Source organism: Anolis sagrei, chromosome 6 (genome assembly GCF_037176765.1).
Source record: "Anolis sagrei isolate rAnoSag1 chromosome 6, rAnoSag1.mat, whole genome shotgun sequence".
NCBI lineage: Eukaryota > Metazoa > Chordata > Lepidosauria > Squamata > Dactyloidae > Anolis > Anolis sagrei.
In genome coordinates, this window is record NC_090026.1 from 50,079,740 (window position 1) to 50,107,407 (window position 27,668).

Below are 27,668 nucleotides of genomic sequence, written 5' to 3' on the forward strand. Positions count from 1 at the left end.
ATAAGCAATGTCACATTTTTTGCAGTCATGCATTTGGTTGTGTTTTATTATTACTATCTGGAATGATTCATAACTTGCTATGAAACTAAGGAAAGTTGCACATTAGCTGTTATTCTCTGGTAAACAAACACAACATTCATACAATGGGGCAGGGGCAGCTGAAGCAATAGGCAAGATACGCATTTGCATATAGCGCGAATCCCTGAGGGGTGCTCTTGAGGCGCCCTCGGCAGTGGCCTTACTTCCGCTTGAAGATGCCCTGCAAGCAACTTCCGAGGAGGAACTACTGCGAGAAGAAGACCCAGGTGATCTGGGAGAGGGAGCTCTGGGTCTGGCAGCGCAGGTTGAACAGCATGGGCCCCAGAAAGGCAAGTCAGAGGCTGAAGCTGAAGAAGACACTCCAGTAAGTCAGCATGGGCTGCAGGTACCAATGGAAAAGTGCCACCACCCGCGCATCCCACCACCACATCCTCGCCTAACCAGGCCCTCCTGAGAAGGAGCAACAGATGGCAGGGAAGGAGGAGCAGCAGCAGGAGGAGGACAAGCAGGCACTCCTTGGCTCTCTCTCTCTCACTCTCTCTGCCTCCCAAGCGAGAGGGGAGGGGGTCATCTCCCTGAGTAATGTACTCATGATCCGCTCCGGACCCCCACCGCCTCCAGATGGTCATGCCCTAAAGGAAACCTGAGCCGGATCCACACACAGAGCTGACCCACTGAGGCTCTCCTTCCTTTTCTTGCCTTTTTCCTTCCTGCTGAGATCCTTCTGGCCAACATCTGTGCACCGGATCCCTTCCTGCCCTCTGCCAGTACCCACGATCCTGCTGTCCCAAATCCCACCTCAGCACAGCGCCCATGGCTCTACCTCCTGGTCTCTCTCTCTGCCTTCAAGCTGAAGCCCCTCGGTGGACTCTTCAGTCTAAGTACTTGATTTATATTTTTCCTTAATCAAGTAATGCTGTTTTAACCTTTCAGTGTCCAGACCACAACATTTTTTTGTAGTTTAATAAACCTTTCCCATGTTTTTATAATAGACTAGCCATCCCCTGCCATGCGTTGCTGTGGCCTAGTTTCTATATATGTGCTTTGTGTGTGCATATATTTGTGTATATATGTGTATGTGCATATATTTGTGTATATATGTGTGTGCATATATTTGTGTATATATATATATGTATATGTATGTTCGCATCTATATATATGGCACCTGAGGTGGGGTTCAGGGCAAATCAGCGCAGCCTGGCGATGCCTCTGTGGAAGTGGCAGCTCCGGTTTTTCGCCTCCTTTCCATGCTCCTAAGTCTAAGACCCCTGGCGATGGCCACAGACCCCTCCCCGCCTGTCCCTGCGGGCAACCACACAGAGACCAAGGCCTCCTCTTCAGGCGTCATTGCTGTGTGTCTTCAAGTCATTTCTGATTTATGGCAACTCATAGGATAAACTGTCACCGTTATGTCGCAAAGTATCAGTAGGCTCTATGTTAACCTGCAACCTTCTGGTTGCTTGAGAGCTGCTATAAAAATAGAGCTAATACTATATACCCCAGGCCTGGGCAAACTTTGGCCCTCCAGGTGTTTTGACTCCAACTCCCACAATTCCTAACAGCCTACCTTTTATTTTTCAGTGGTTGGTTGGGCAGGGCGGGCGCCAAAATACTGTTTGCTTACACTTGAAAATCACCTAGGGCCAGCCCTGCAAGGGGAGGTCCGACAACAATTTCTAGCAAGTCCCATTTCTGCAGAAAGCACACATTTTCATCTACAAATGGCTTGTGTAATAAAATTGCAATCAAATTTCACCATGTTGTTCTGCCTCCGGGCACAGTAGGTATCCGAATGTGCAACATTTGCCTCTCATTCTTTCTGTGTGTTTGCCACCAGCACTACAATTTTTGAGTCAACTCTAGCTAAGAGGCAAGCCAGTTGCCTATGACCATAAAGTATGTGAGCTGGATACAATTAACTCTGATTTCAGTCTTTGCTGGCCAGGACATCACCTCTTTCTTTCCGCTTTCTGTTATCCACATAGGAACTCATAACGCCAAGCCAAGCTGTGTGAGTGAATAATTTAGCTATTGTCAGAATAAACAGGAAAGCAACACATTTTAATTTAAAATGTTTATTGACGTAAACATAAAGACAGAGGAGAAACAGGAATTTGTGAGAATACATAGTAAAAAAGGGCAACAAATCCTAAACCAACAACACGATCCTGCCTAAATTCTACCTTATGGTATGCCACGCCATAATGTTAAGAGAGTTAAAAAGTGGTGGTGGTGATAGGTTTGTATCCAATAAATGTTTGTTTTCTAAAGTCCAATCACAGTTCATTTTAATAGTGCTATTTCCACTTTTAATTGCTATGATTCCAAACTATAGAATCTTGGGACTGGACATTTATTGTACACTAAACTCCAGGATTCCTGGTAATCAAAGTTGAATCCTTATAGTTTCCCTTCATGTTGTTCCCAACTTAGGGCAACCCTAAGGCAACACTATCATAACATTTTCTTGGCAGCCTGAGGCTGCGCAAGTATGATTTGTCCAAGGTCATCTAATGGGTTTCCATGGCTGAGTGGGCTTAAAACCCTGGTCTCCTGAGATGTAGTCCAATGCTCAAACCATTACACCAAGTTGTAATGTGGTGATCATTCTGTAGAATGAAAAAGTCAGTAGAAAAAGACTATGTGGAAAATTTTAATACTGGTAGCCAGATTTTGTAAAAAAAAAAAAAAAACCCTCAAAAATTACAACAGCAAAACAACAGAGAGTAAACAATCAGGCACATCAAATCACTCTCAACAAAAGATTCCCCCTAGGCACTTCCAAGCCATTAAATGCTAATCAAGGTGGTCAGTTGAAACATTCACACCTAGCTCCAGCAGACAAAAGTCCTTTGTCCCACCCTGGTCATTCCACAGATATATAAACCCATTTTCCTACTTCCAACAGACCTCACTACCTCTGAGGATGCTTGCCATAGATGCAGGCAAAATGTCAGGAGAAAATGCCTCTAAAAACATGGCCATATAGCCTGGAAAAACCTACAACTTCCTAGATATGATTATTATTTTCTATGGGCGAGCAGATTACAATGAATAGATGGAATCAGTACTGCCATCTGTTGGGGAGTTATAAAGGTGGAGGCATTACTTTTCATTCAACCCTCATCGTTCTGCATTCTGATCCAGCACGGTTGTCTATATGTTCTTAAGTTAATAACATATAGGTAGCCCTGTTGGATCAGACATTCTGTGGTTGGCTTTTATATTTCCCTAAAATGGCACCATTTCCTCCCTCTTTGTGACATGTAATATGGCTGGTCAATGGTAACAGAATAATATATCAGTTTTTGATATGCCAAAAAGTGGAATTCCTGTATTTTTTTCATTAATGTTGTATGGGACATCCACATATCAATGCCATCTTACGGTATTCCCACAATTTTACTTTTCTTCTGTTAGTTTCCTACACTGCAAACATTCCTAGCACCTACTTTTCTGTAGAATAGCACTATCTCCATGTGTGTAGACTGAAAGGTCAAAGTTTCTGATATGTAGCTATATCCTGGATTCATTTCTATTCTTGGATGGCTTTCCTATATACAAAACATACTAAGCATTTTTGCGCTCCTGAACTTCCTTGCCTTTATCAATCTGGCCTTTTGTAACCTTCACTTTATTCTGCCCATATTTCCTTTTTGCTGAAAGCTCACATTTTCAGAGGTTCATGCAGTGTTCAAGGATATCCCTCCAACTTGGAAATGAACAAACAGCCAAAAGAAATGGCAAACAGGTCCCACAAACTCCACTAGTAAGTAGCATACAACTCTCTCTGCATAATGCATGTGTATTCTGTTGCTGTCAAATCCTCTTGGCTACTTACCTTGAACTGTATAAAACAATGTGTTTGCCTAAACATTTCTTACTCTTGCCCCATCACCATAAATTAAAACAATTTTCAATTTATTTTGCTTATCTGAATGTCCTCTTTCCCCCTTTTCTCATGTGTTCACCTTTGTTTGGCTTGTACGAGGGTTGAATGAAAAGTAATGTCTCCACCTTTGTTACTTGAGTTTGGATGGGGATATTTTAATAAATCAAGCACATAAATAATCCTTAGAATGTTCTCTTTAACTACCACTATTCACTTTTCCACATAATCACCAGACAATTGGATACATTTCTGCCAACAATGAACAAGTTTTCTGAAGCCATCACGGAAGAAGTCGACACTCTGTTTCTGCAACCAGCGTCAGCATCCTGGGTACCCATTGTGCACAGATCTTCCGATAGCCAAGCAAAGCCATAATGTGACCCACACATTCTTGTAAAATGCCGATTATGCTTGAAATTTCTCTCTGATTGATATGATAGAATCATAGAATCATAGAATCAAAGAGTTGGAAGAGACATCATAGGCCATTCAGTCCAACCCCCTGCCAAGAAGCAGTAATATTGCATTCAAATCACCCCTGACAGATGGCCATCCAGCCTCTGTTTAAAAGCTTCCAAAGAAGGAGCCTCCACCACACTCTGGGGCAGAGAGTTCCACTGCTGAACGGCTCTCACAGTCAGGAAGTTCTTCCTCATGTTCAGATGGAATCTCCTCTCTTGTAGTTTGAAGCCATTGTTCCGCGTCCTAGTCTCCAAGGAAGCAGAAAACAAGCTTGCTCCCTCCTCCCTGTGGCTTCCTCTCACATATTTATACATGGCTATCATATCTCCTCTCAGCCTTCTCTTCTTCAGGCTAAACATGCCCAGCTCCTTAAGCCACTCCTCATAAGGCTTGTTCTCCAGATCCTTGATCATTTTAGTCGCCCTCCTCTGGAAACACATTCCAGCTTGTCAATATCTCTCTTGAATTGTGGTGCCCAGAATTGGACACAATATTCCAGATGTGGTCTAACCAAAGCGGAATAGAGGGGTAGCATGACTTCCCTAGATCTAGACACTATGCTCCTATTGATGCAGGCCAAAATCCCATTGGCTTTTTTGCCGCCACATCACATTGTTGGCTCATGTTTAACTTGTTGTCCACGAGGACTCCAAGATCTTTTTCACACGTACTGCTCTCGAGCCAGGCGTCCCCCATTTTATATCTTTGCATTTCGTTTTTCCTGCCAAAGTGGAGTATCTGATGGTCCTGAATCAATCAGTCAACCTTTTGCTTGTGAAATTCAGTGGTTGCTGTCACAGGACGTCCAACTCTTTGTTTGTCATGCAAGTCAGATGTTCCCACCTCAACATCTTTAAACTTACTCGCACAGTACTCACATCCCCACCATCACCATAAACAACTTGCATTCTCTGATGAATCTCCTTTGGGGTGACACCTTCTGCTGTCAAGAATTCAATGACTTAACTACCACTATTCACTTTTCCACATAATCACCAGATAATTGGATACATTTCTGCCAACAATGAATGAGTTTTCTGAAGCCGTCATGGAAGAAGTCGACACTCTGTTTCTGCAACCAGCGTCACCTGGGTACCCATCGTGCACAGATCTTCCGATCCCCAAGCAAAGCAATAATGTGACCCAACCAGTGTCTCACAGTTCTCTCAATGTCTTCATCTGAAGCATAATGATGTCCCTGCAGATATTCTTTCATTTTCAGGAACAGATGGAAGTCAGATGGTGCTAAATCTGGACTGTATGGAGGATGCTGTACAGTCGTGAGATCCAGTCTCTGAAGTTCTGCTGTGGTGGCATGTGAAGTGTGTGGTCTTTGTTTGTCACACAAGTCAAATGGTCCCACCTCAACATGTTTAAACTTACTCGCCCAACAATGCACAGTACTCACATCACCACCATCACCATAAACAGCTTGCATTCTCTGATGAATCTCCTTTCGGGTGACACCTTCTGCTGTCTCTGATGAATCTCCTTTCGGGTGACACCTTCTGCTGTCGAGAATTCAATGACTGCATGTTGCTTAAGTCGCATTGACCAGGCACAGTCAGCCCATTGTATGCTAATCAATGTGGTCAGTTGAAACATTCACACTTAGCTCCAGCAGACAAGAGTCATTTGTCTCACCCAGGTCATTCCACAGGTATATAAACCCTTTTTCCTAGTTCCAACAGACCACACTACCTCTGAGGATGCTTGCCATAGATGCAGGCGAAACGTCAGGAGAGAATGCCTCTAGACCATGGCCATACAGCCCGAAAAAACCTACAACAACCCAGTGATTCCGGCCATGAAAGCCTTCGACAATACGCAGAAATAATCCTTAGAATGTGCTCTTTAATTACCACTATTCACTTTTTGACATAACTAGCAGACAATTGGTTACATTTCTGCCAACTATGAACAAGTTTTCTGAAGCCATCACGGAAGAAGTCAACACTCTGTTTCCGCAACCCATCGTGCACAGAAATTCCGATAGCCAAGCAAAGCAATAGTGTTACCCACACATTCTTGTGAAATTCATATTATGCTGGAAATTTCTCTCTGAGTGATACAACGATCATCCTGAATCAATCTGTCAACCTTTTGCTTGTGAAACTCAGTGGTTGCTGTCACAGGACATCCAACTCTTTGTTTGTCATGCAAGTCAGATGTTCCCACCTCAACATCTTTAAACTTACTCACCCAATGACACACAGTACTCACATCAACAAAATCACCATAAACAGCTTGTATTCTCGAGTCTCCTTTGGGGTGACAGCTTCTGCTATCAAGAATTAAATGACTGCACATTGCTTAAGTCACATGGACCGACCGTCTGTGCAGGATTCCATACTTCGCACTTTAACAACACAACCGTTCAATGCTAGGGCCAAAATGGAACTGTAGAGGAAAGTCTACTGAACAAGCCAGTACCTGCCGCATACCAGTATTGCCATCTGTTGAGGAGTTATGAAGGTGGAGGCATTACTTTTCATTCAACCCTTGTATGTTTTTTTTAAAGCTGGAAAATGTTGAATAAAAATACTAATAATTTAAAATGCAAGGGAAGAAATATCTAATTCCTGATTGATTTGCAATAGGAGAGAATCTCGATATTCATCTAACAACATCTCAAGAGACTCATGGACAATTGTTGTGTGAAACATCCTGTTGAAAGCAGGTTTAGATTTGATAATACTGAGGAGGAAGTGACCATCTTGGGAGCTGACAGAATGGATATGATAAAACAAGGATGTTTCAAGGCCAGACATAATTTGGATGCAGCAACACTGTTATTCAGATAAAGCTGAGGCACATTTTGGTAAGCTGAAAAGTAGAACAAAATGCAGAATCTTTCATTTTTGGTCAAGGAGCTGTCACATTCCCAAAGCCACCGTATGTGAAAGACGGAAGGCTGGGAGAACACGAAGCTGTATTTCGTAAGCAAGCAACATGGGTGACCTCACATTTGCTTGTGTCTTCTTTCGCTGTGAAGTACACGCTGTCAGGGGACTTGGCGGATGGGTCAGCGTCGAAGTAGTTGTAAGGCCGTAGTAAAAAGCCAACCCCATTGCCAAGTGTCACAGTGGTGGGGATGTCTTCAGCATGTGGCACGTGTAAGAATCCGACGGAGACCCAGGCCACCAGATCCTGGAGAGAATTGGAGAGAAGGAGAAAGCAACAAGGCGGGGAGACAGATTTGTCAACTACTGTGTGAGAAACTTCATCACATGGGATAAGTAAACATTTGGGATTTTTGTTTTTCCCTTAAGCTTCGCAAAGCCCCATTTTGAAATTAAATGGATGATTTTCCTACCCCTATCACATGCTTTCCCTCTTTTCCCTGCTTTCTTTTCTAATTATCCATTTGCCTCAAGCAAAAAGTGGGTGCTAGAAACAATATCATACGAAAGCTGACTGGCACAACCTGGGGATCACAACCAGACACAGTGAAGACATCTGGCCTTGCACTATGCTACTTTGCTGCTGAGGGGGTTTCAGCCCCCCCCTCCCCGAAATTCTCATGGTGGTTCGCGAAAAGGCCTTATTGGTGCATTATTTAAACTGTTATGTTTATTCATATCATGATCTGATCCCCATGCTCAATATGTCCCATATGCATGGGGGTATTGGGGTAATGATACAAAAGGTTTGCTAGGGTAGACCCTCTTTCACTTAGACTCAGCCCCCCCCCCCCCGAAACAAACTCACCCCCCCCCCCCCCCCCCCCGAATGAAATCCTGGCTACGGGCCTGCTCTAGACCGTGCTCTTACCTACAAGAAGCACTGCCTGAATATCAAACAAAAAGTGGGCGCTAGAAACAATATCATACGAAAGCTGACTGGCACAACCTGGGGATCACAACCAGACACAGTGAAGACATCTGCCCTTGCGCTATGCTACTCTGCTGAGTATGCATGCCCAGTGTGGAACACATCTCATCACGCTAAAACAGTAGATGTGGCTCTTAATGAGACATGCCGTATTATCACGGGGTGTCACGGCCTACACCACTGGAGAAATTACACTGTTTAGCCGGTATTGCACCACCTGACATCCGTCGGGAAGTAGCAGCCAATAGTGAAAGGATCAAGGCAGTGACATCTCCAGCTCATTCCTTGTTTGGGTATCAGCCAGCACATCAACGACTTATTATTTATTTATTTCAGACACTTCTACCCTGCCCTTCTCACCCCGAGGGGGACTCAGAGCGGCTTACAAAGGCACAATTCAATGCTGGCAACAATACAGCAATACAATACAATACAACAGTAAAAACAGTAAATCAAGAAATAGTTTTCTAAGATCTACAGAGACACTCGCTGGAACACCTCAGCAAGCAAGAGTCCAGAAGTGGCAGGCTCAAACCCAGAACCTCAATTAATCAATGATACCAAATGAGAGACTTGGAAGGCGCTGAACAGACTGCGCTCTGGCACCACGAGATGCAGAGCCAATCTTAAGAAACGGGGCTACAAAGTAGAATCCACGACATGCGAGTGTGGAGAAGAGCAAATCACTGACCACCTGCTGCAATGCAATCTGAGCCCTGCCACATGCACAACACCAGAGGCACTCCAAGTGGCCAGATACTGGTCAAAGGACATTTAATCAACTACCAAGCTTGCAAACTTTGTGTTGTCTGTTTGTTTATTTTGTTCTGTTAGAAATGTAATACAATTATCTGGTTGCCCCTGACACGATAAATAAATAAAATAAATAAAAATCCATTTGCCTTCTCATCACCCAGGAGACATATTCCTCCTCCCACTGTCTCCTCTCCCATTTTCTTTGGATATTACAATTTTTCTTTATAAGTACGGATAGCTCTCAGTTCAAAAGGTAACATGGTATATTTTCAAATTCAACAAGGATTTAAGGAGGACGGTAAAATAGGTTTTAATTAAGAGGAGGGACTATGGGAAATAATTTTACAAAAAGACAAAAAACTGATTAGAATTTTATATCAAAAACTTTTTAACCTGGTCCACGGAAGAAGAACATATTAAAAACTGTCAAATACAATGGGCAAAGGACATAGGGCACAGTATCCTCACAGACCAATGGGAAGAAATTTGGAATAAAAAACTAAAATATACGGCAGCCAATGACCTAAAAGAGAATTGGTATAAAATGTTATACCGCTGGTATTGTATCCCAGAAAAACTTGCCAAATTCAATAAAGGGATATCCAATGTCTGCTGGAAGTGTAAGGAAGAAAAAGGGACTTTTATACATGCATGGTGGACATGCAAGCGAATCAAAAAATACTGGAAGGAAATACATTCCATGACCCAAAAAATTCTAAAAGCCAGTTTTCCTTAAAACCAGAGATCTATTTACTAGGGATGTCCGATGCAAAGCTAAATGAAAACCACTCCCCCAGTGGCCTTCAGGAAGAGCTGTTCTTAGCCATGCCCACCTCGTCCCTCTTTGCATCGTCAGGCGTGCAAAGCCACATCCGAAAATAATTCCAAACAATGGGGAAGTTTTTTCAGTTTGGAATTGCTCCTCCCACTATTCCTGCATGTCTCGAAATTGGATCAAAAGGTAATTTAATCCGAATTAATTACGATTTTAGAAGCTTACGAACGAACTTACCCAAGCCTAATATACAGTGTTCCCTTGCTACTTCACAGTTCACTTTACGCAGACTTACTATTTTGTGAGTTTTTTGAAAATATTAATATAAAATATTTACACCCAGTGGAGGCCAGGGACCCCGGAAGTGCAGCAGCCTGAGATGTGGCAGGGAAGGCCTGCCTCCCTGGCCTGCTGCTGCCTGCGGGGCTCCGGACGCTCTGCCGGGATCTGCGGAGGCCAGGGAGGCAGGCAGGTGTCCTTGGGATGGGCCGGGAGGCAGGTAAGGAAGCACAGGTAAGAAAATAATATATAATATATAAAAAATAATGTATAAATATTAAAATTAATACAGTGTCCCTACATTTGCGGATTTTCACTTATCGCGGGTGGTCTGGAATGGGATCCTCGCGATAAGTGAGGGAACACTGTACTCACTGTGTAAATTATAACTCTATATGTCTATTTTTGGGATGCTATAGTGTTTGGTATTCTCTCTGTCCTTTCGCAGCCCCAAAGCTCCCATCCTGGATTTACTATGCTATCTCTAAAGCCCCAGCACATGGTTATTCTGTGTCTCATGAGAAATAGACAAGATCAAAGAAGCATCTGACTACAGTAGTTGCCAAAACGATTACAGCAACACTGAGATATGGTTGATCTCACTTGCAACAGGAAACAGCAGGATTCGGCTCTTTCCAGTTCTACTATAGCAGTGTATGTCTTCTCTGGTTGCTTCTGGATCGAGGTGCTCTAACTGCCTATTACAGGGAAAACCAGCTGATCCCTAATCTATCTAAAACACAGACATGTGCCTTTCACCTTAAGAACAGACAAGCATCCCGAACTCTGAGGATTACCTGGGAAGGAATCCCACTGGAGCATTGCAGCACACCCAAATACCTGGGAGTCACTCTGGACCGTTCTCTGACCTACAAGAAGCACTGCCTGAACATCAAGCAAAAAGTGGGCACTAGAAATAATATCATATGAAAGCTGACTGGCACAACCTGGGGATCGCCTTATCAGGCTGAAAAATGCGGTATAGAAATAAAGCAAATAAATAAATAAATAAATAAATAAATAAATAAATAAATCACAACCAGACACAGTGAAGACATCTGCCCTTGCACTATGCTACTCTGTTGCTGAGTACGCATGCCCAGTGTGGAACACATCTCACCACACTAAAACAGTGGATGTGGCTCTTAATGAGACATGCCGCATTATCACAGGATGTCTGCGCCCCACACCACTGGAGAAATTACACTGCTTAGCCGGTATTGCACCACCTGACATCCGCCGGAAAGTTGCAGCCAATAGTGAAAGGATCAAGGCAGAGACATCTCCAGCTCATCCCTTGTTTGGGTATCAGCCAGCACGTCAACGACTCAAATCAAGAAATAGTTTTCTTAGATCTACAGAGACACTCGCTGGAACACCTCAGCAAGCGAGAGTTCAAAAGTGGCAGGCTCAAACCCAGCACCTCAATCCGTGGGTGATACCAGATGAGAGACTCCCCCCTGGGCACACAGAAGACTGTGTGACTTGGAAGGCACTGAACAGACTGCGCTCTGGCACCACGAGATGCAGAGCCAATCTTAAGAAATGGGGCTACAAAGTTGAATCCACGACATGCGAGTGCGGAGAAGAACAAACCACTGACCACCTGCTGCAATGCACCCTGAGCCCTGCCACATGCACGACGGAGGACCTTCTTGTGGCAACACCAGAGGCACCCCAAGTGGCCAGATACTGGTCAAAGGACATTTAATCAACTACCAAGTTTGCAAAATTTGTGTGTTTTTTAAAATCTGTTTGTTTGTTTTGTTCTGTTAGAAATGTAATACAATGTTCTGGTTGCAGATGACACGATAAATAAAAAATAGTGTATGTCTGCCTCCAATAGGCAAATTAAACAGAAACTGTCTCTAGAATCCCTTACTGAATAAATAGCAAAAGAGAGAAGATGACAGCAAATAAGGCCCCATCATCATTTTCTCTCAACATGTTAAAGAAGCATTGATCCATAAGTATGGCCACCAAAATGGAAATCGTAAAAAAAGTTGTACAGTTTGGAAGAAGCCTTTTTAGTGGTCTTCAGAAGGTTCTTACTGGCTTACCGGATTTGCTTGCTTCATTTCACATATGCATATTCTTAATAAATAAAATGCTTCCTGAAGCATGTTGAAACTCTGTTTTTTCTTCTTCTTTTTTTGTGATGTAGGAATCTTACTTACCTACTTAATCAGGCAATCTCTCTTTGGACGAGTAGGATAGTCTTCTAGGATCAGTATTCTTGTGACTGTGGAGCCCTATTCTTGACCTGCATCTTCTCCTGCAGTGAGGGCATTGGTTTCCAGGTGGAAGGCGGTCTTAGTTGGGGTTGGCTTGACGCGCCTTCCTCTTGACACGTTTCTCTCTTTCACCCTCCATTTGTGCTTCTTCAAATTCTGCAGCACTGCTGGTCACAGCTGACCTCCAGCCGGAACGCTCAAGGGCCAGGGCTTCCCAGTTCTCAGTGTCTATGCCAGAGTTTTTAAGGTTGGCTTTAAGCCCATTTTTAAATCTCTTTTCCTGCCCACCAACATTCCATTTTCTGTTCTTGAGTTCAGAGTAGAGCAACTGCTTTGAGAGACGGTGGTCGGGCATCCGAACAACGTGGCCGGTCCAGCGGAGTTGATGGCGGAGGACCATCATTTCAATGCTGGTGGTCTTTGCTTCTTCTAGCACGCTGACGTTTGTCCACTTGTCTTCCCAGGAGATTTGCAGGATTTTCCGGAGGCAGCGCTGATGGAATCGTTCCAGGAGTTGCATGTGACGTCTGTAAACAGTCCACATTTCTCAGACATATAGCAGGGTTGGGAGGACAATAGCTTTATAAACAAGCACCTTGGTATATCTACGGATGTCCTCAAACACTCTCTGCTTCATTCGGAAAAATGCTGCACTCGCAGAGCTCAGGCGGTGTTGTATTTTGGTGTCGATGTTGACTTTGGTGGAGAGGTGGCTGCCAAGGTAGCGGAAATGGTCAACATTTTCTAATGTTACACCATTAAGCTATATCTCTGGCATTGGAGAGGGGTTGGCTGGTGACTGCTGGAACAGCACTTTGGTTTTCTCGATGTTCAATGACAGGCCGAGCTCCTCGTATGCTTCTGCAAAGGCGTTTAGAGTGGCTTGTAGATCTTCTTCAGATTTGCTTGTTTCATTTCATATATGCATATTGTTAATAAATAAAATGTTCCTGAAGCATGTTGAAACTCTGTTTTGTGTGTGTGTGTGTGTGTGTGTGTGATGTTGGAATCTACCTCTATACTTTCCACATTATTTCTGCTTGTGATCTCAACATTTTTGTCAAAAAGCAATGCCCATTAACACATCGGCCTCATTAATTGAGATATCCCTATGCATTGGCACTCACCTCATTGATGATGGTCTCATTGTCTATGAAGTCAGCAAAGACCACTAGTGGGTCCCAAGGGTCATTCTGGTTGTAGATGCAGGTGCTGGTCGACTCTTCCTCTTTCCTTTTGGTGACAGCCAACTTGTATCTATGGAATATTCACAAAAAGGGAGATGGAGGGGAGAAGTCAGATCTTTAATCTGCAGTTGTCCCTCCACATTTGTGGTTTTATTATTTATTTTATTATTTAAAACATTTATATTCTGTCCTTCTCACCCCACAGAGGACTCAACATATATACGGCAAACATTCAGTGCCGGGACATAAAACCATAAATATATACAAACATTAAAATCACTTATATCCACATTAAAAGTTGCTTTAAAACCATCTCAGGACACCATTTTGCCTCGTTGCACTGCAAAGTTGTGACTTTGGTGGGTTTAATGATTCATGGATTTGACTTAAATTTTCTTTCTAGGAATCTCTAGGTCCTCCAGTGTAATGTTATGATCAACTTCCTCCAGCCTTGCTGGAGGAACTAGGAATTTCTAGAGAGATTACATTGCTAGATTCTCTAATGTAAATCTATGTTCTACTTCCAGCAGAAGTTGATAACTGAGTCATGTTAGCAGACCTAGACATTTCTTGGGAGGGATCTTCTAGCAATATCTTCATCTGAAGCTTTTCACTTTTCATAGAGACCCTGTACTCCTGACACTCAGCAAATGTGATGATATCTCTAAACAATACAAGCTCCCCACTACTGTAATGGTGTTATCTGTTTTAAATACAACCAACATAGTTATAGCGTTTAGGGGAAGGGTAGGGGAGTGCAGAGGGCCCAACAACCACTTTTTTTTTGTCCCTCAGATCATTTGTGGCTGCACAAATTACCAAAAAGTCAAACAAACAAGCCCTTTACTCCTAGTTTTGAAAAGGGGGGATTTTAGAAAAATATTGAACAGTTCTGAGGGCCCCTGCAAGCTACAGTGGTCCCTTGCTACTTTGCGGTTCGCTTATCGTGCACTCGCTGTTTTGCGGGGTTTTTAAAAAAAAGAATTTAAGTAGCGAGGGAACACAGAGGGTTGAGGGAACACTGAGGGTTGCCCAAGCAGTGGCAAGAGGCCCAAGCGGTGACCAGGAGGAGGAAGAGGAAGGTAAGGAAGGTGAGGAGGAAAGAAGAGCTGCCCCCTTACCCTCCTTACCTTCCTCTTCCTCCTCCTGGTCACTGCCTGAGCCTCTTGCTTCCGCTTGAGCCCCACAATTGAGGAGGTATCACAGGGCCCAAACGGTGGCAAGAGTCCCAGGTGGTGACCAGGAGGAGGAGAAAGGTAAGAAGGGCAAGGAGGGAAGAAGAGCCACCTCTTCACCCTCCTTACCTTCTTCCTCCTCCTCATCACCACCTGGGCCTCTTGCTGCCGCTTGGGCCCCATGATTGAGGACCCCAGAAGCCTCCGGAGCCACACAGGCAGCAGGCAGGCCTTCCCTGTCGCACCTTAAGCTGCTGCACTTCTGGGGTCCATAGAGGCCAGGGGGGCAGTTCTTCCCCACCACGTCTCAGGACACTGGAAGTGTGGCGGCCTGTGTTGGGGAAGGCCTGCCTCCTTGGCCTCCGCAGAAACCGGAAATGCAGCCACCTGAGGTGTGGCAGGGAAGACCTGCCTGCTGATGCCTGTGTGGCTCTGGAGGGCAGGGAGGCAGGCAGAGGTCCTCGGGATGGGCCAGGAGGAGCGGCCGCACAAGCACTCCAAGTTGTGGGAGGGCAAGCGAAGCCGGCGGAGGGAGTTCTGGCCTACACACCGCCTCCCTTTCTGACGTATGCTAAAATAATGTATAAATATTAAAATTAATATAGTGGTTTCTACTTCGCGGATTTTCACTTATCGTGGGTGGTCCTGAAACGGAACATCCGCGATAAATGAGAGAACACTGAATTTTGAAGTTGTACCTGGAGGCTTCTAAAAGAAGTTATTCACTTTTTTTAAGAATAAAAAAGATGAATATAATGAGTCTGGCATGGGATACTGTTATGAATATTAGGCCAGGGTTCAGATCTCTGCTCAGCCAGAGATTCTCACTAGGCGACTTTGGGCAAGCCTCACTATCTAGGAAGCTGTAGCACAATTTTATAAACAACACTGGTGGAAGGTGACCATAAGATTGCACTGGAAGGGCTAGAGATTCCTAGAGAGATGTTGTCAGGTTTACCTAGTTTGAAGGGTGGGGTGCTGCACCCCTAACTCCAGTGAATGTGGATGGCTGACTGTAATTAGTGTGCATGAAAGGGTCCCAAGAAAAAACAGGCACAACATCTCCTACCTGTTCCAACTGATGGACCTCTCCATTGGGCTAGTTTGGGGCAGGGAGTCTCCAGCAAAACTGACTATTTGGATGCGGTATCCGCGCTCTTGATTCCAGTGGTTCTCCTGACTGGTAGAGAAGTGTAGATATCGAGGAACTTTGCCATCAAGTGGGAAGGTGGCTTTTTCTTCTTTGTCCAGGATTTTAGTGGTGAGCTTTGGGCGCTGGATCTGGTGTTCTGGACTCCAAGGGGCTTGCACAGTCTCAAACTCCATATCGACAGCCACCAAAGAGTTCTTGGGTCCTAACAGGGGACAAAAAGGCCAAGAAAAATGTTCATTCCTTACCTTTGGGGTCAGACCTTCAGGAAAGTAAGCAAACTCTTACAACCTTAGCATAAACACCAAACCCAATCTGACTGTAGAGGTGTGCAAAACAGCTGAAATCTGATTTCGGAGATTTGGATGGCTCCCACTTCAATTTGTAAAGATTAGGAGAGGTTCCATTCTGATTCATAATCTGAATCTCCGAAATTTCGTAATTGCTTCGGAACAAAAAGATTTGTTCCATTAGTGGCAATGGGAAAAATTGGGAGGCTCATTTCCCTCTCATTTTTTTGGCGATTAGAATGAAACTTGGCACATTTGTAGGGAAACATTTACAACGTTAAGCCTGCCAAGTTCATAATATTTCAGTCATCCACTGATTTTTTCAAGAAAATTTTAAATTTGTTTACAAATAATTTAAAAAAACTACAAAAAATATCCCATTGAATTTCTACACAATGAGATAATATAAGCAGGGCACCAATCCCTGGAAAGTTGTTTTAGATAAACTTTTAAAAAGTTTTTTTCAATTAAAACATTATTTTAAAAAAACTACTAGAGGTAGACACTCAAATTGTTGCACAATGAGACAACCTGAATAGGGCAGCAAGCCTGAACAAACCAGGAACAATCGGACTATCCACTGATTTTTAAGAATTTTTTTAATTTAAGCACATGTAATTAACCCACACCATGGCTTTAACATGGACAGCCCCGTTCTTCTGGTACGAGCAGAATTCTGGAAAATGTAGTTTAAGGTGGGCTTTTTTTTAATATTCTGCTACAGGGGTCATAGCCTTCACAAACTACACTTCTCTGAAATCTCCTCACGCCAGAAGAATGGGCTGAGGAAGAGGAAGGGGCTACTAGAGTTGTCAATGCAAAACAACTCAGTATCTCCAACCCCTAGATTTATGAGACTAAAGCTTTTCTCTTCTACAAATGTAGTCTATGGACATGTGCAAGTTATCACTCTTTCACCTGTTGCAACCTACATACAGGTCTTTCTCTCTGTGTGCCTTACAGACTGCCTTCTTTCTTACGTTTCCTTGCAAATCTTCAAGATCCCTCAAGAACACTTTCTTCTTGACACATACGAAGTTGCAACTAGGAGGAGCATAAGGGACTGACTTTCTCAAGAGCTGATTGGCAGCTGAAAAATGGTGAGCATATCTGTACTATATGAGCAGTTTGGTGCCATGGCAGCTGTGACGATCTTGAGGAGGGAGAACGAATTGAAATTGAATCCAGACAAGACAGAGGTACTTCTGGTCAGATGGAAGGCCGAACAGATATAGGGTTACATCCTGTGCTGGATGGGGTTATACTTCCCCTGAAAAAACAGGTTTGTAGTTTGGGAGTTCTCCTGGATTCATTGCTGGCCCTGGAACCTCAGGTCTCGGCAGTGGCCAGGGGAGCTTTGGCACAATTAAAACTTGTGTGCCAGTTGCGCCCATAGCTTGAAAAGACAGACTTGATCGTGGTATTCCATGCTCTTGTTACATCCTGAATAGACTACTGCAACACACTCTACGTGGGGTTGCCTTTGAAGACTGGAAGCTTCAAGTAGTCCAATGGGCAGCAGCCAGATTTCTCACCGGAGGGATGTACAGGGAGCATACAACTCCCCTGTTGCGTCAGCTCCACTGGCTGCCAGTCTGCTACCCAACACAATTCAAAGTGCTGCCTTTAGTCTATAAATCCCTAAACAGTTAAAGCTCAGCTTACCTGTCCAAATGTATCTCCCTCTATGAACCATCTCACACATTAAGATCTGCCAGGGAGGCCCTGCTCTTGGTCCCGCCTCCTTTGCAGGCACAACTGGTGGGGACAAGAGACAGGGCCTTCTCAGTCGTGGCCCCTCGGCTGTGGAACTCCCTCCCTAGTGAAATTAGATCAGCCCCTCCCTGCTGACTTTCAGGAAAAGACTGAAAACATGGGTGTGGGACCAAGCTTTCAGATAATCTATCAGTGCAATAAGTGAATGTGGAATGGTGCGATGATCGTTGGAACAGACTATGCCATTGGATTATGTGATTTTAATAATTTTCACATTTGATATGTTTTTAGCAGTTGGTTTTAATGCACCGTATTTCCCAGCATACAAGGTGACTGGGGGTATAAGACGGCCCCCACCTTTTAAAGATAAAATACAGAGTTAGGGATATATTTTCCATTTAAGACTACCCCTCTTACAACAGTATGCAGTTGCTGCTCTCCTTTCAAGGACCTCCTCCACCCTTGCCACTCGCCTCTTCTGAAGGCCACTAGGTTTGCCTAGGCCCAAGGAAGTGCCTCCAGACGACCTGGGCAGCGGTATGCCTTGGATATGTTTGCTGAGGCATTCTGGGAGCCATAGGAGTCTGGAAACATAGGAGTCTGGAAACTAATTTATACCCGGTGTACTAGACGACCCCCGACTTTTCATAAAATTTTTCCAGGCTTAGAAAGTTGTCTAGTACGCCGAAAAATAGGGTATATATTTTGTTGGATACATGTTCATGTGCCATCAAATTGTGCCTTTCTGTGAGCCACTTTGAGTCCCCTCTGGGGTGAGAAGGGTGGGGTATAAATGTGATAAATAAAGAATTTTAGTTGTTAAGATTCTAGCCTAAGCAATCCTAGGTTTTGAAATTCTGTGGCATGCTTAACATTGTATTCAAAAAGGTAACTTTCCCAAGCTTTGGAAAAGCAACACAATGTCAGTAAAATGTTGAGTGACTTCCAGAAATGGATGAAATTGGCTTTCATATCCAAAACTTGGGAAGAGTTCTCTCCTTTCCCTTTTTCCTCTTCTTTTTCTTCTGTTTCCTTCTACAGTCTCAAGCATAGATGTTGCCATCCAACATCACTTGGAGAACCACAAGTTCCCCAACCCCAAACTAGAAGACACAGAATTTACTAATCCCCCACACCTGTGCGTAAAAAAGCAAAGCCCACTATCGTCAACCAAATTAGAGACGCAACCCCAAACTCACAACAGTTCCTTATATCTACTTGCAAGAGAACAAAGTAAAGTTCAAAGCAAGGTGCAAAGAAGGCAAATTATTCTTAGTTCCCAAACTTGCCAATAGATTTATGTTGTGGCTGCTGTGGAAATTATATCAACACACACACACACACAAAACACACACACACAGCCATTCAGATAATTTAGCTTCACCACCATCTGCTTTTATGAGGAGAGACAGTTCCAGTTTCCAATATTTACAAATGGTTACTTCCTCCTGCCCAGAGTTTTTGGCTCACGCCATTTCTTTACTAGGAATACCAGATGTTTTCTTTGAAAAAAAAACATATCCTGTATGATTTCAATTTGCAAATGACTTCCCCTGCAACTTATGCCTTGGCTTACTTGCTCATCTGGAGCTTCTGCCCTGTGGCCGCCTCCTTACAATGCAGCCTATTAGCTTTCGAAGCCCCTTTGCACTGCACAGCTATAAATCTATGATTCCATTTTAACTGCCATGGCAGCATCCTGTAAAATCCTGGGATCTGAAGTTGAGTGAGGCACTGAAACTCCCTGGCCAATCATTCTAAGTAATACAAATCCCCAAACTATAAATCCAACTATTCCATAGGATGTTGCCATTGCCAATATAGTGGAACCATAACACTAGAATTCAGTAACCTTAACTGTAGGTTTATGACATACTGTGGAAACCTATATGGGCATAGTTGTAAACTGAGCTTGGGACAGTTGTCTTTTGGACAACAAATAAAAAAATTACTTCATTTATATACTGCTCCATCTCCCCGAGGGGACTCAGAGCAGTTCCCAGGTAACGTCGCAAAACATACTGTGCTGGTACAACTGCACCAGGAGCTCCAATTTTGTTTGCTTTGCATTTAATGTTTGTTGCAGTCCTAAGTTTCAGGGACTCTGCAGATAGGCGGCTTCTTTTGGCTGCAATCATAGGGCAAGCCACCTGTCAATTATAGTTAGGTTCCCTGGTCCCGCCCCTTTTTTGGTATTTGGAGGGAATAGGAGCCTTTTTGGGTCAGTCCACACAGAAAAGCTTTTCCTGCAGGACATAAAACCAAGAGCTCCTGTAGAAAGCTTCGTCTTCTACGGCTTGGCCGGGGAGATACAGCCCCATAGCTTGGCCGAGGATCATACAGCCTTACAGCTCCTTTGCTGAAGGACTTCAGCCAGCCATCACGGAAACCTGAACTCCTTCTTTTCCCCTGGAAGTCTACAAATCTCTGCTTGGTAAGGGTCGCTCGCGGAAGCCAGATGCAGTTGGTACCGGGTGCAGGGGCTCCACCCCAACAGAGGCAAGTACAGACTGCCCAGATTAGAAGTTCAGGATTTCCCCATTAGTTAATTACAGTTAAGAAGATAGTGCCTGTTCCCAGTGAACAAGATTGAGAGAGAGCCAATAGACTGTTAAGAAAGCTTGAAAGTACCTGTTTGTTTTCATCAATAAAGAACTTTGTTGAAACTTTAAGCAATCTAGAGATTCTGTTTTAAGGAAATCCAAGGCCTTTAACCTGAGGCAGCCCTGGCGTCCCGTTGGGCACATGGAATTTATGTCCTGTCTACAGTCTTATGCACAGGCCCAGCGTGCGACAGCAAACATACAAAGTAAAAAAACAACATAATCACAAGATTAACTAAACAAAATATAAGCATAAAATTGTCACCATAACACACATACATTAAAAGAATCCTGCCTGTTCAAGGCAATTAAAAAATTAAAAAGGACGGGCCAAGATTTGTGCAAGCCCAAAAATTCTAGGGGGCCCGGGAATTAATTGCAATGCTATGGCAGGCAACAATAATATTAGGTACGGGTCTGTGGCTGTTCATTCTGGGGCCGATTAGAGGAAATGATCTGGGTAACTGGTAGGAAGAATAAGGCCGTATTCGACAATGTGTAGGGCTGAGTTAGAACTGGTCATTTTCAAAGGCTTGTTGAAACCACCAGGTCTTCAAGTTCTTACGAAAGGAGGGGAGGGATGGGGCCTGTCTTATTTCCCTTGGAAGGACATTCCAGAGGTGGGGGGGGGGGGGCACCATTGAGAAGGCCCTCTCTCTCTCGTCCCCACCAACCGCACTTGAGACAATAGTGGGACTGAGAGGAGGGCCTTCCTGGAAGATCTTAGAGCTCATGCCGGTTCATAGAAGGAGATGCAATCATGGAGATGGGGCCTGAACCGTTTAGGGCTTTATAGGTCATGACCTACACCTTGAATTTGGCTTAGCAACTTATTGGCAGCCAATGAAGCTGTTTTAATAGGGGTGTTGTATGCTCCCTATAGTTTTCTCCAGTAAGGAGCCTGGCTGCCGCCCTTTGTACCAGTTCAACCTTGCGGGCCGTCTTCAAGGGCAGTCCCACATAGAGTGCATTGCAATAGTCCAGTTTGGATGTAACCAAGGTGTGGACCATCGTTGTTGTTGTTGTTGTTGTTAGAAACACAAAAAGATTAGTACACAACAAACAAGATTACTATGCTGGTCGTTGTATTGGATCACACGTCTGACACTTCCCAAGTGTCTAGGACTATGTGATGTATCGCCAAATAATGCATGCAGATCCCAGTAGGGTGGCCTTTTGTAGCTGACAGATGGTAACTTTGTCAGCGCCGATTGTGTTTAAGTGCAGGCCAAGGTATTAAGGCACTGCACCCAGTGTGCCGAACACCACTGGGAACACCTTAACTGGCTTGTGCCAGAGTCTTTGCAGTTTGATATTTAAATTATTATTATTATTATTATTATTATTATTATTATTATTATTATCACAACAAGATGAGTCCACAGCAGACTCTGCTGGCTGTTGTATTGGATCACACGTTGGACCCTTCCCAAGTGTCTAGGAATGTGTGATGTATCGGCGAATAATGCGTGCAGATCCCAGTAAGATAGCCTTCTGCAGCTGGCAGATGGTAATTTTGCCAGTGCTGATTGTGTTTAAGTGCAGGCCAAGGTCTTTAGGCACTGTACCCAGTGTGCCAATTACTACTGGGACCACCTTCACTGGCTTCTGCCAGAGTCTTTGCAGTTTGATCTTTAAATCCTTGTTGTTGTTGTTGTTGTTGTTGTTGTTGTTATTATTATCATCACAAGATAAGTCCATAGCAGACTCTGCTGGCTGTTGTATTGGATCACACGTCGGACACTTCCCAAATGTCTAGGAATGTGTGATGTATCAGCGAATAATGCGTGCAGATCCTAGTAAGGTGGCCTTCTGCAGCTGGCAGATGGTAATTTAGTCAGCGCTGATTGTGTTTAAGTGCAGGCCAAGGTCTTTAGGCACTGGACCCAGTGTGCCAATCACCATTGGGACCCCCTTGACTGGCTTGTGTCAAGGTGGTCCCTTGACACAAGCCAGAGTCTGTATTGTTGTTGTATTATTATTATTATTATTATTATTATTATTATTATTATTATTAGACAGTGACAAATTTCTTCTGGGGTTTAGGTTTCATCATGTTGGATAGCTTCTTTCAAATTCCAGAGTGAACCCAGGATAAACATGCAACGGACAGGGAAGCAATTGGTTGTCCTTGCATACATCAGACAGCGGTGCCCAAAAGTTTCCTTTACTACTATATTCAAAACAAAATTTCAAAGAGATGTATTGTCGAAGGCTTTCATGGCTAGAATCACTAGGTTCTTGTGGGTTTTTTTGGGCTATAGAGCCATGTTCTAGAGGCATTTCTCCTGACGTTTCGCCTGCATCTAAATGCAGGCGAAACGTCAGGAGAAATGTCTCTAGAACATGGCTCTATAGCCTGAAAAAACCCACAAGAACCTAGTTTCAAAGAGATGTTGGAATTTTTACTCAGCCTGCTGAAAAGTGTTGGGCCTGTTTCTTTCCTCCTTCACTATCAAATTTAATCATTCCTGTCGTGTAAACATGCATTCTGGTAATTTGTAACATTGCTATAGGAATATAAGAGCCTCTGGGGTTCTTTTCTGGTTTAGATTTCAAACCCAAGCAGAGGAAATTGCAAACTGTTCTCTTGGCCCTATCCAACCTCCTTCCTGCTCCAAACTATGTTTGAATATCTCATTGTGCTGCTCCTGATACCTTTGCCAGGAATGTTATAGAGGCCTGTTTGATTTGTAATTTGACTCAGAATGACCTGAGTTCTTTTCCAAATTTATTATTTCCTGAATCCAGCTATGATTTTAACTGGTGAAGGCTGACCCATCTCTAGTCTCCCCCAACAACACAATAACTTTCCTGTTCATAATATTTACTCATGTCTTATATAAATAGTCTAATTTCTATATACCGTATATACTCGAGTATAAGCCGACCCGAATATAAGCCGAGGGACCTAATTTTCCCACAAAAACTGGAAAAATGTATTGATTCGAGTATAAGCCGAGGGTGAGAAATGTAGCTGCTACTGGTAATCGTCAGTAGGTTAAATATTTTCAAGTATTTACACAAAACTGTAATCTATATAAATAAAAATGTAATGTTAGTTCGTGCTACCATCAGAACTCAAAAACCATTGGGGGAATTGACACCAAATTTGGACACAAGACACCTAACAGTCCAATTTATGTCCTCCACTAAAAAAAATGGATTTTGTCATTTGGGAATTGTTGTTGCTGGGATTTATAGTTTTCCTACAATCAAAGAGCATTTCTGAACTCCACCAATGATGGAATTGGGCCAAACTTAGCACACAGGGCTCCCATGACCAACAGAAAAAACTGGAAAGGTTTGGTGGACATTGACCTTGAGTTTGGGAATTATAGTTCATCCATTCTGAACTCCACTAATGATGGAATTGAACCAAAAGTGACACACAGGACCAACAGAAAACACTAGAAGGGTTTGGTGGGCATTGACCTTGAGTAGTAGACCTACATCCAGAGAGCACTGTGGACTCAAACAATGATGGATCTGGACCAAACTTGGCACGAATATTCCATATGCTCAAATATGAACACAGATGGAGTTTGTGAAGGGTACCCCTTTAGTTAGGCAAGACCAGTGTCTTCAAAGAAGGCTGTCTCTGACATTTGGATCTTTCAGTCACCTTATATTTGGAGGAAATAGACCTTGACATTTGGGATTTGTATTTACTGGGATTTATATTTCACCTACAATCAAAGAGCATTCTGAACTCCACCAATGATGGAATTCAACCAAACATGGCATACAGAACTCCCCTGACCAACAGAAAATACTGGAAGGGTTTGGTGGGCATTGACCTTGAGTTTTGGAGTTGTAGTTCGCCAACATCCAGAGAGCACTGTGTAGTCAAACAATGATGGATCTGGACCAAACTTGGCACGAATACTCAATATGCCCAAATATGAACACAGATGGAGTTTAAGGGAAATAGACCTTGACATTTGGGATTTGTAGTTACTGGGATTTATAGTTCACTACAATTAAAGAGCATTCTGAAACCCACAAATGACAGAAATGGGGCAAATTTCCCACACAGAACCCCCATGACCAACAGAAAATACTTAAGGCCATCCAGTCCAACTCTATTCACCAGTCATAAATATAGATAGATATGATTCTCTCTCACACAGAGAGAGATATAGTATCATAGATTTGAAAGAGACCCTTATAGAAGGACTATGATATGTTGCATATTCCAGAGTAAGCAAACCATAGACTCGCCACATCAACACTGACAAAGAAACAACAAGAAACACTGTTCATTCACAAGGATAAAGGAATTACATATATTAGAAACCAACACTTTCTCGTTACTTTATTTTCCAGATCACCAGACTGGGCCATAGCAACGCGTGGCAGGGGACAGCTAGTTTAAGATAAGACTGCCCAACGCTGATTCAACCATTATTTTAACCTCCTTCAGTGTAAATATGCTTACCTATTACCTATAGTGATAGAATAAAATAATAAATATAATAACATGTAATAAAAATAATAATAGTTAATAATGGAAATTTAATAATAATAATAATAAAGTCATAATAATAACAATAATAGAGTAAAATAATAAATACAATAAATATAATAATACAGTAAAATAATGTAAATGTAATAATAATAGAGTAAAATAATTGATGTAATAATAGAGTAAAATAATGTAAATGTAATAATAATAATAGAGTAAAATAATAAATATAATAAAAATAATACTAATAGCAGTGTAAAATAATAACCTTGACTCGAGTATAAGCCGAGGGGATTTTTTTTCTGCCTAAAAAGGGGGCTGAAAAACTAGGCTTATACTCGAGCATATAGTAAAGGTAAAGGTAGTCCCCTGACATTAAGTCCAGTCATGTCTGACTCTGGGGTGTGGTGCTCATCTCTATTTCTAAGCCGAAGAGTCAGCGTTGTCCATAGACACTTCCAAGGTCATGTGGCCGGCATGACTGCATGGAGCGCCGTTACCTTCCTGCCGGAGCACTACCTATTGATCTACTCACATTTGCATGTTTTCAAACTGCTAGGTTGGCAGAAGCTAGGGCTGACAGCAGAAGCTCACGCTGCTCCCCGGAATCGAACCTGCAACCTTTCGATCAACAAGCTCAGCAGCTCAGTGCTTTAACCCACTGTGCCACCGGGGCTCGAGCATATACAGTGAGTCAAATCCTAAAAATATTGAAAACAAACGTGTCCCACAATTCCCAAAATTTCACAAAATGTAGAATGTAGGCGTTTTGGAAGGAAAAGCTAGGTTTGAAATTGGCAACAGTTTAACACTGCACCCTGGTTCTTTTTAGGATGCCAGTTTGTGAAAGACCTCCTACCAGTATATATGGGACTTACCTCCTACATCCAAGTCAACTTTGTAGTTTATCAAATGGTTGTGCATGGTTCCAAGCGTGTGTTCCCCTACCCTGTTGCCATATGCATTACCACCCGCAGTGAAGAATGAAGAACTGATATATCCAGTGGCATGGACTTTGACTTCTATAGCACCATTTTGATAGAACACAAAATCCCAGACATAGTCATAGTTGATAAGGGTCGAAATGGACCTCACGACCAGAGCATACTTAGGAATCCCTCCATAATAGAAAGACCCCAAGTTAGAAAAATGACGACGCAGAGGCACACCCATGTCATGCTCAAAGATGCAGAAGGAGTTTTTGTTCAGTTTTGGCGTGTCTGAGTCTATCAAGTAATGTCGGTCCACATAAGTGGCCATGTAGGGGCAGTCCACACCTCGAACTAGCTCATAAGCAAACCTCCCAATGCCTAGACTGCCATCCATGTACCTGGTCACCATTCCTCCAGGACAGTTGGAGCCATAAATGGCAAGGGCTTCTTGCAGACTCAGCTCATAGACAATCCGCTGATTGTCAAATCGGATGTCAAAGAGTCGTGGTCCTGTGTTTACATTCATCCCAAAGGTAAACGCCCACGATTGCCAGGAAACATGGCTGCCGTGTACCTTGTAGCGTATTCCATGGGGTTCAAACTGAAAAGGGCCTGGATGAGAAAGCTTGGAAGGCTTTGTGGAAGCAAAATCGTGCTGCCTGGCCATCTTCACTCTGACCTCCTTCACCCGTCCCTCGTTGAACTCCTTCTTCAGCTGGGCCAGGTCCTGATAATACTGACCATTATAGAACACTTTCTCAATTGTCCACTCTGAGATGCTGAGACTGCTGTGGTTCACTAGCACCTCCAGACCAATAGGATGGATATAGTAGCCACTGCCCACCACATTGTGGAACAGGACAAACCAGGTGGCTCTGTCACCGGACACAAACCCTCGAGGAGCTGTAGTCAGAGTAGCCAAGTTTGTCCCATTATATTCACAGCATGCTTGAAGGAGGCTGGAGACCTCTGCAAGCGATTGGAAAATGAAAATATCAATATCTCTGTACTCTCTCTCCGTCACCGGCCTGCTGTGGTATGGCACCTTCTTGCCAAATTTCCTCAGGGTGATGTCTCGATGGTATGTTGGAAGCGGAAGAGGACCCACTATGTATTCTGTGATATTTGGATCTGGTTGGTTTCCAAAGTACACCACAGCCAATGCCTCTCGAGACGGTCGGTCCGTTCCACGGTTGAGGAAGCTCAGTACTTCTGTTTTAGTGGGGAGGTGTAGATCTAGATAGTAAATACAATTATCCGATGGTTTGGCATAGAAAGCATCTTCCAGGTGGACGCCAAGATGGTCTTTGAGGTATTCCACCACTCGGATCATCTCGTCTGCTGTCAGGTCAGCAAAGATCTTGCTCTGATCTGTGGAGATGTCCTCTGGAGGGTTCTGCAGCTCGGAGAGGACACACTTGGTGCTTTTCTCCTTTTTAGTCAGCAAGACGCAAACTAAAGCAAAAATGGTAGCCAAGGCTAAGAGGAGAAGAACCACAACAGCTTTCATGTTCATCTTAGCAAAAGGCAGCAGCAGGAGCAGCGCAAGCTTTAAAAGCTGGTTGTGATTTTGCTTGCAGGAAGCCGCCTGGGTGGGTGGGAGAAAAGACGTTGGTCTGTTCAGAGTTAAGAGGAGGGAACCAAGCTAGGAGGAATGCTTGGGGATTTTCAGGGGACCATAAAAAGGCAGATTTTTCTCTTGGCTTTACTCTCTCCCTCCCCTTTTCCCCTCCCACCTACGTATCTGTGTCCCTACCAGTAGCCCTCTGTGAGTTGCTCCTGGCCAAGGCGGATGGGCAAAGCAATGGTTCCGACCAGAGAGACCAAACTGCAAGACCCAAAGGGAGCACAAATTCTTCAGCAGAAGGAGCAGGCA

The 27,668-nt window shown here is 43.6% G+C and overlaps 1 protein-coding gene across 2 annotated transcripts; it reads right to left on the reverse strand.

Annotated features, from left to right (window-relative positions):
* Nucleotides 1-2,098: 2,098 nt before the first annotated feature.
* LOC132778380 (amine oxidase [copper-containing] 3-like) lies at nt 2,099-27,668 on the reverse strand. Of its 2 annotated transcripts, XR_010910173.1 has the most exons (5): nt 25,739-27,668; nt 15,703-15,988; nt 13,399-13,528; nt 5,899-7,543; nt 2,099-5,860 (listed from the first exon to the last, which is right to left on the reverse strand). XR_010910173.1 is itself a non-coding variant. In XM_067470105.1 (4 exons), the coding sequence occupies exons 1-4, from the start codon at nt 27,306-27,308 to the stop codon at nt 7,259-7,261; spliced, it is 2,271 nt and encodes a 756-aa protein (XP_067326206.1). In that variant the 5' UTR covers nt 27,309-27,668; the 3' UTR covers nt 2,099-7,258. The 2 variants fall into 2 exon arrangements, 1 of the variants encoding a protein (XP_067326206.1); XM_067470105.1 differs by having other exon boundaries at nt 2,099-7,543.

Bases quoted from the DNA above. Each gene is read 5' to 3' on its own strand.
- LOC132778380 (XM_067470105.1), bottom strand. From the start codon at position 27,308: ATGAACATGAAAGCTGTTGTGGTTCTTCTCCTCTTAGCCTTGGCTACC. The intron at 13,529-15,702 runs GTAGGAGATGTT...AATATTCCATAG, and splicing joins AGGTCCATCAGTTGGAACAG to ATACAAGTTGGCTGTCACCA. The intron at 7,544-13,398 runs GTGAGTGCCAAT...AATTCTCTCCAG, and splicing joins ATGAGACCATCATCAATGAG to GATCTGGTGGCCTGGGTCTC.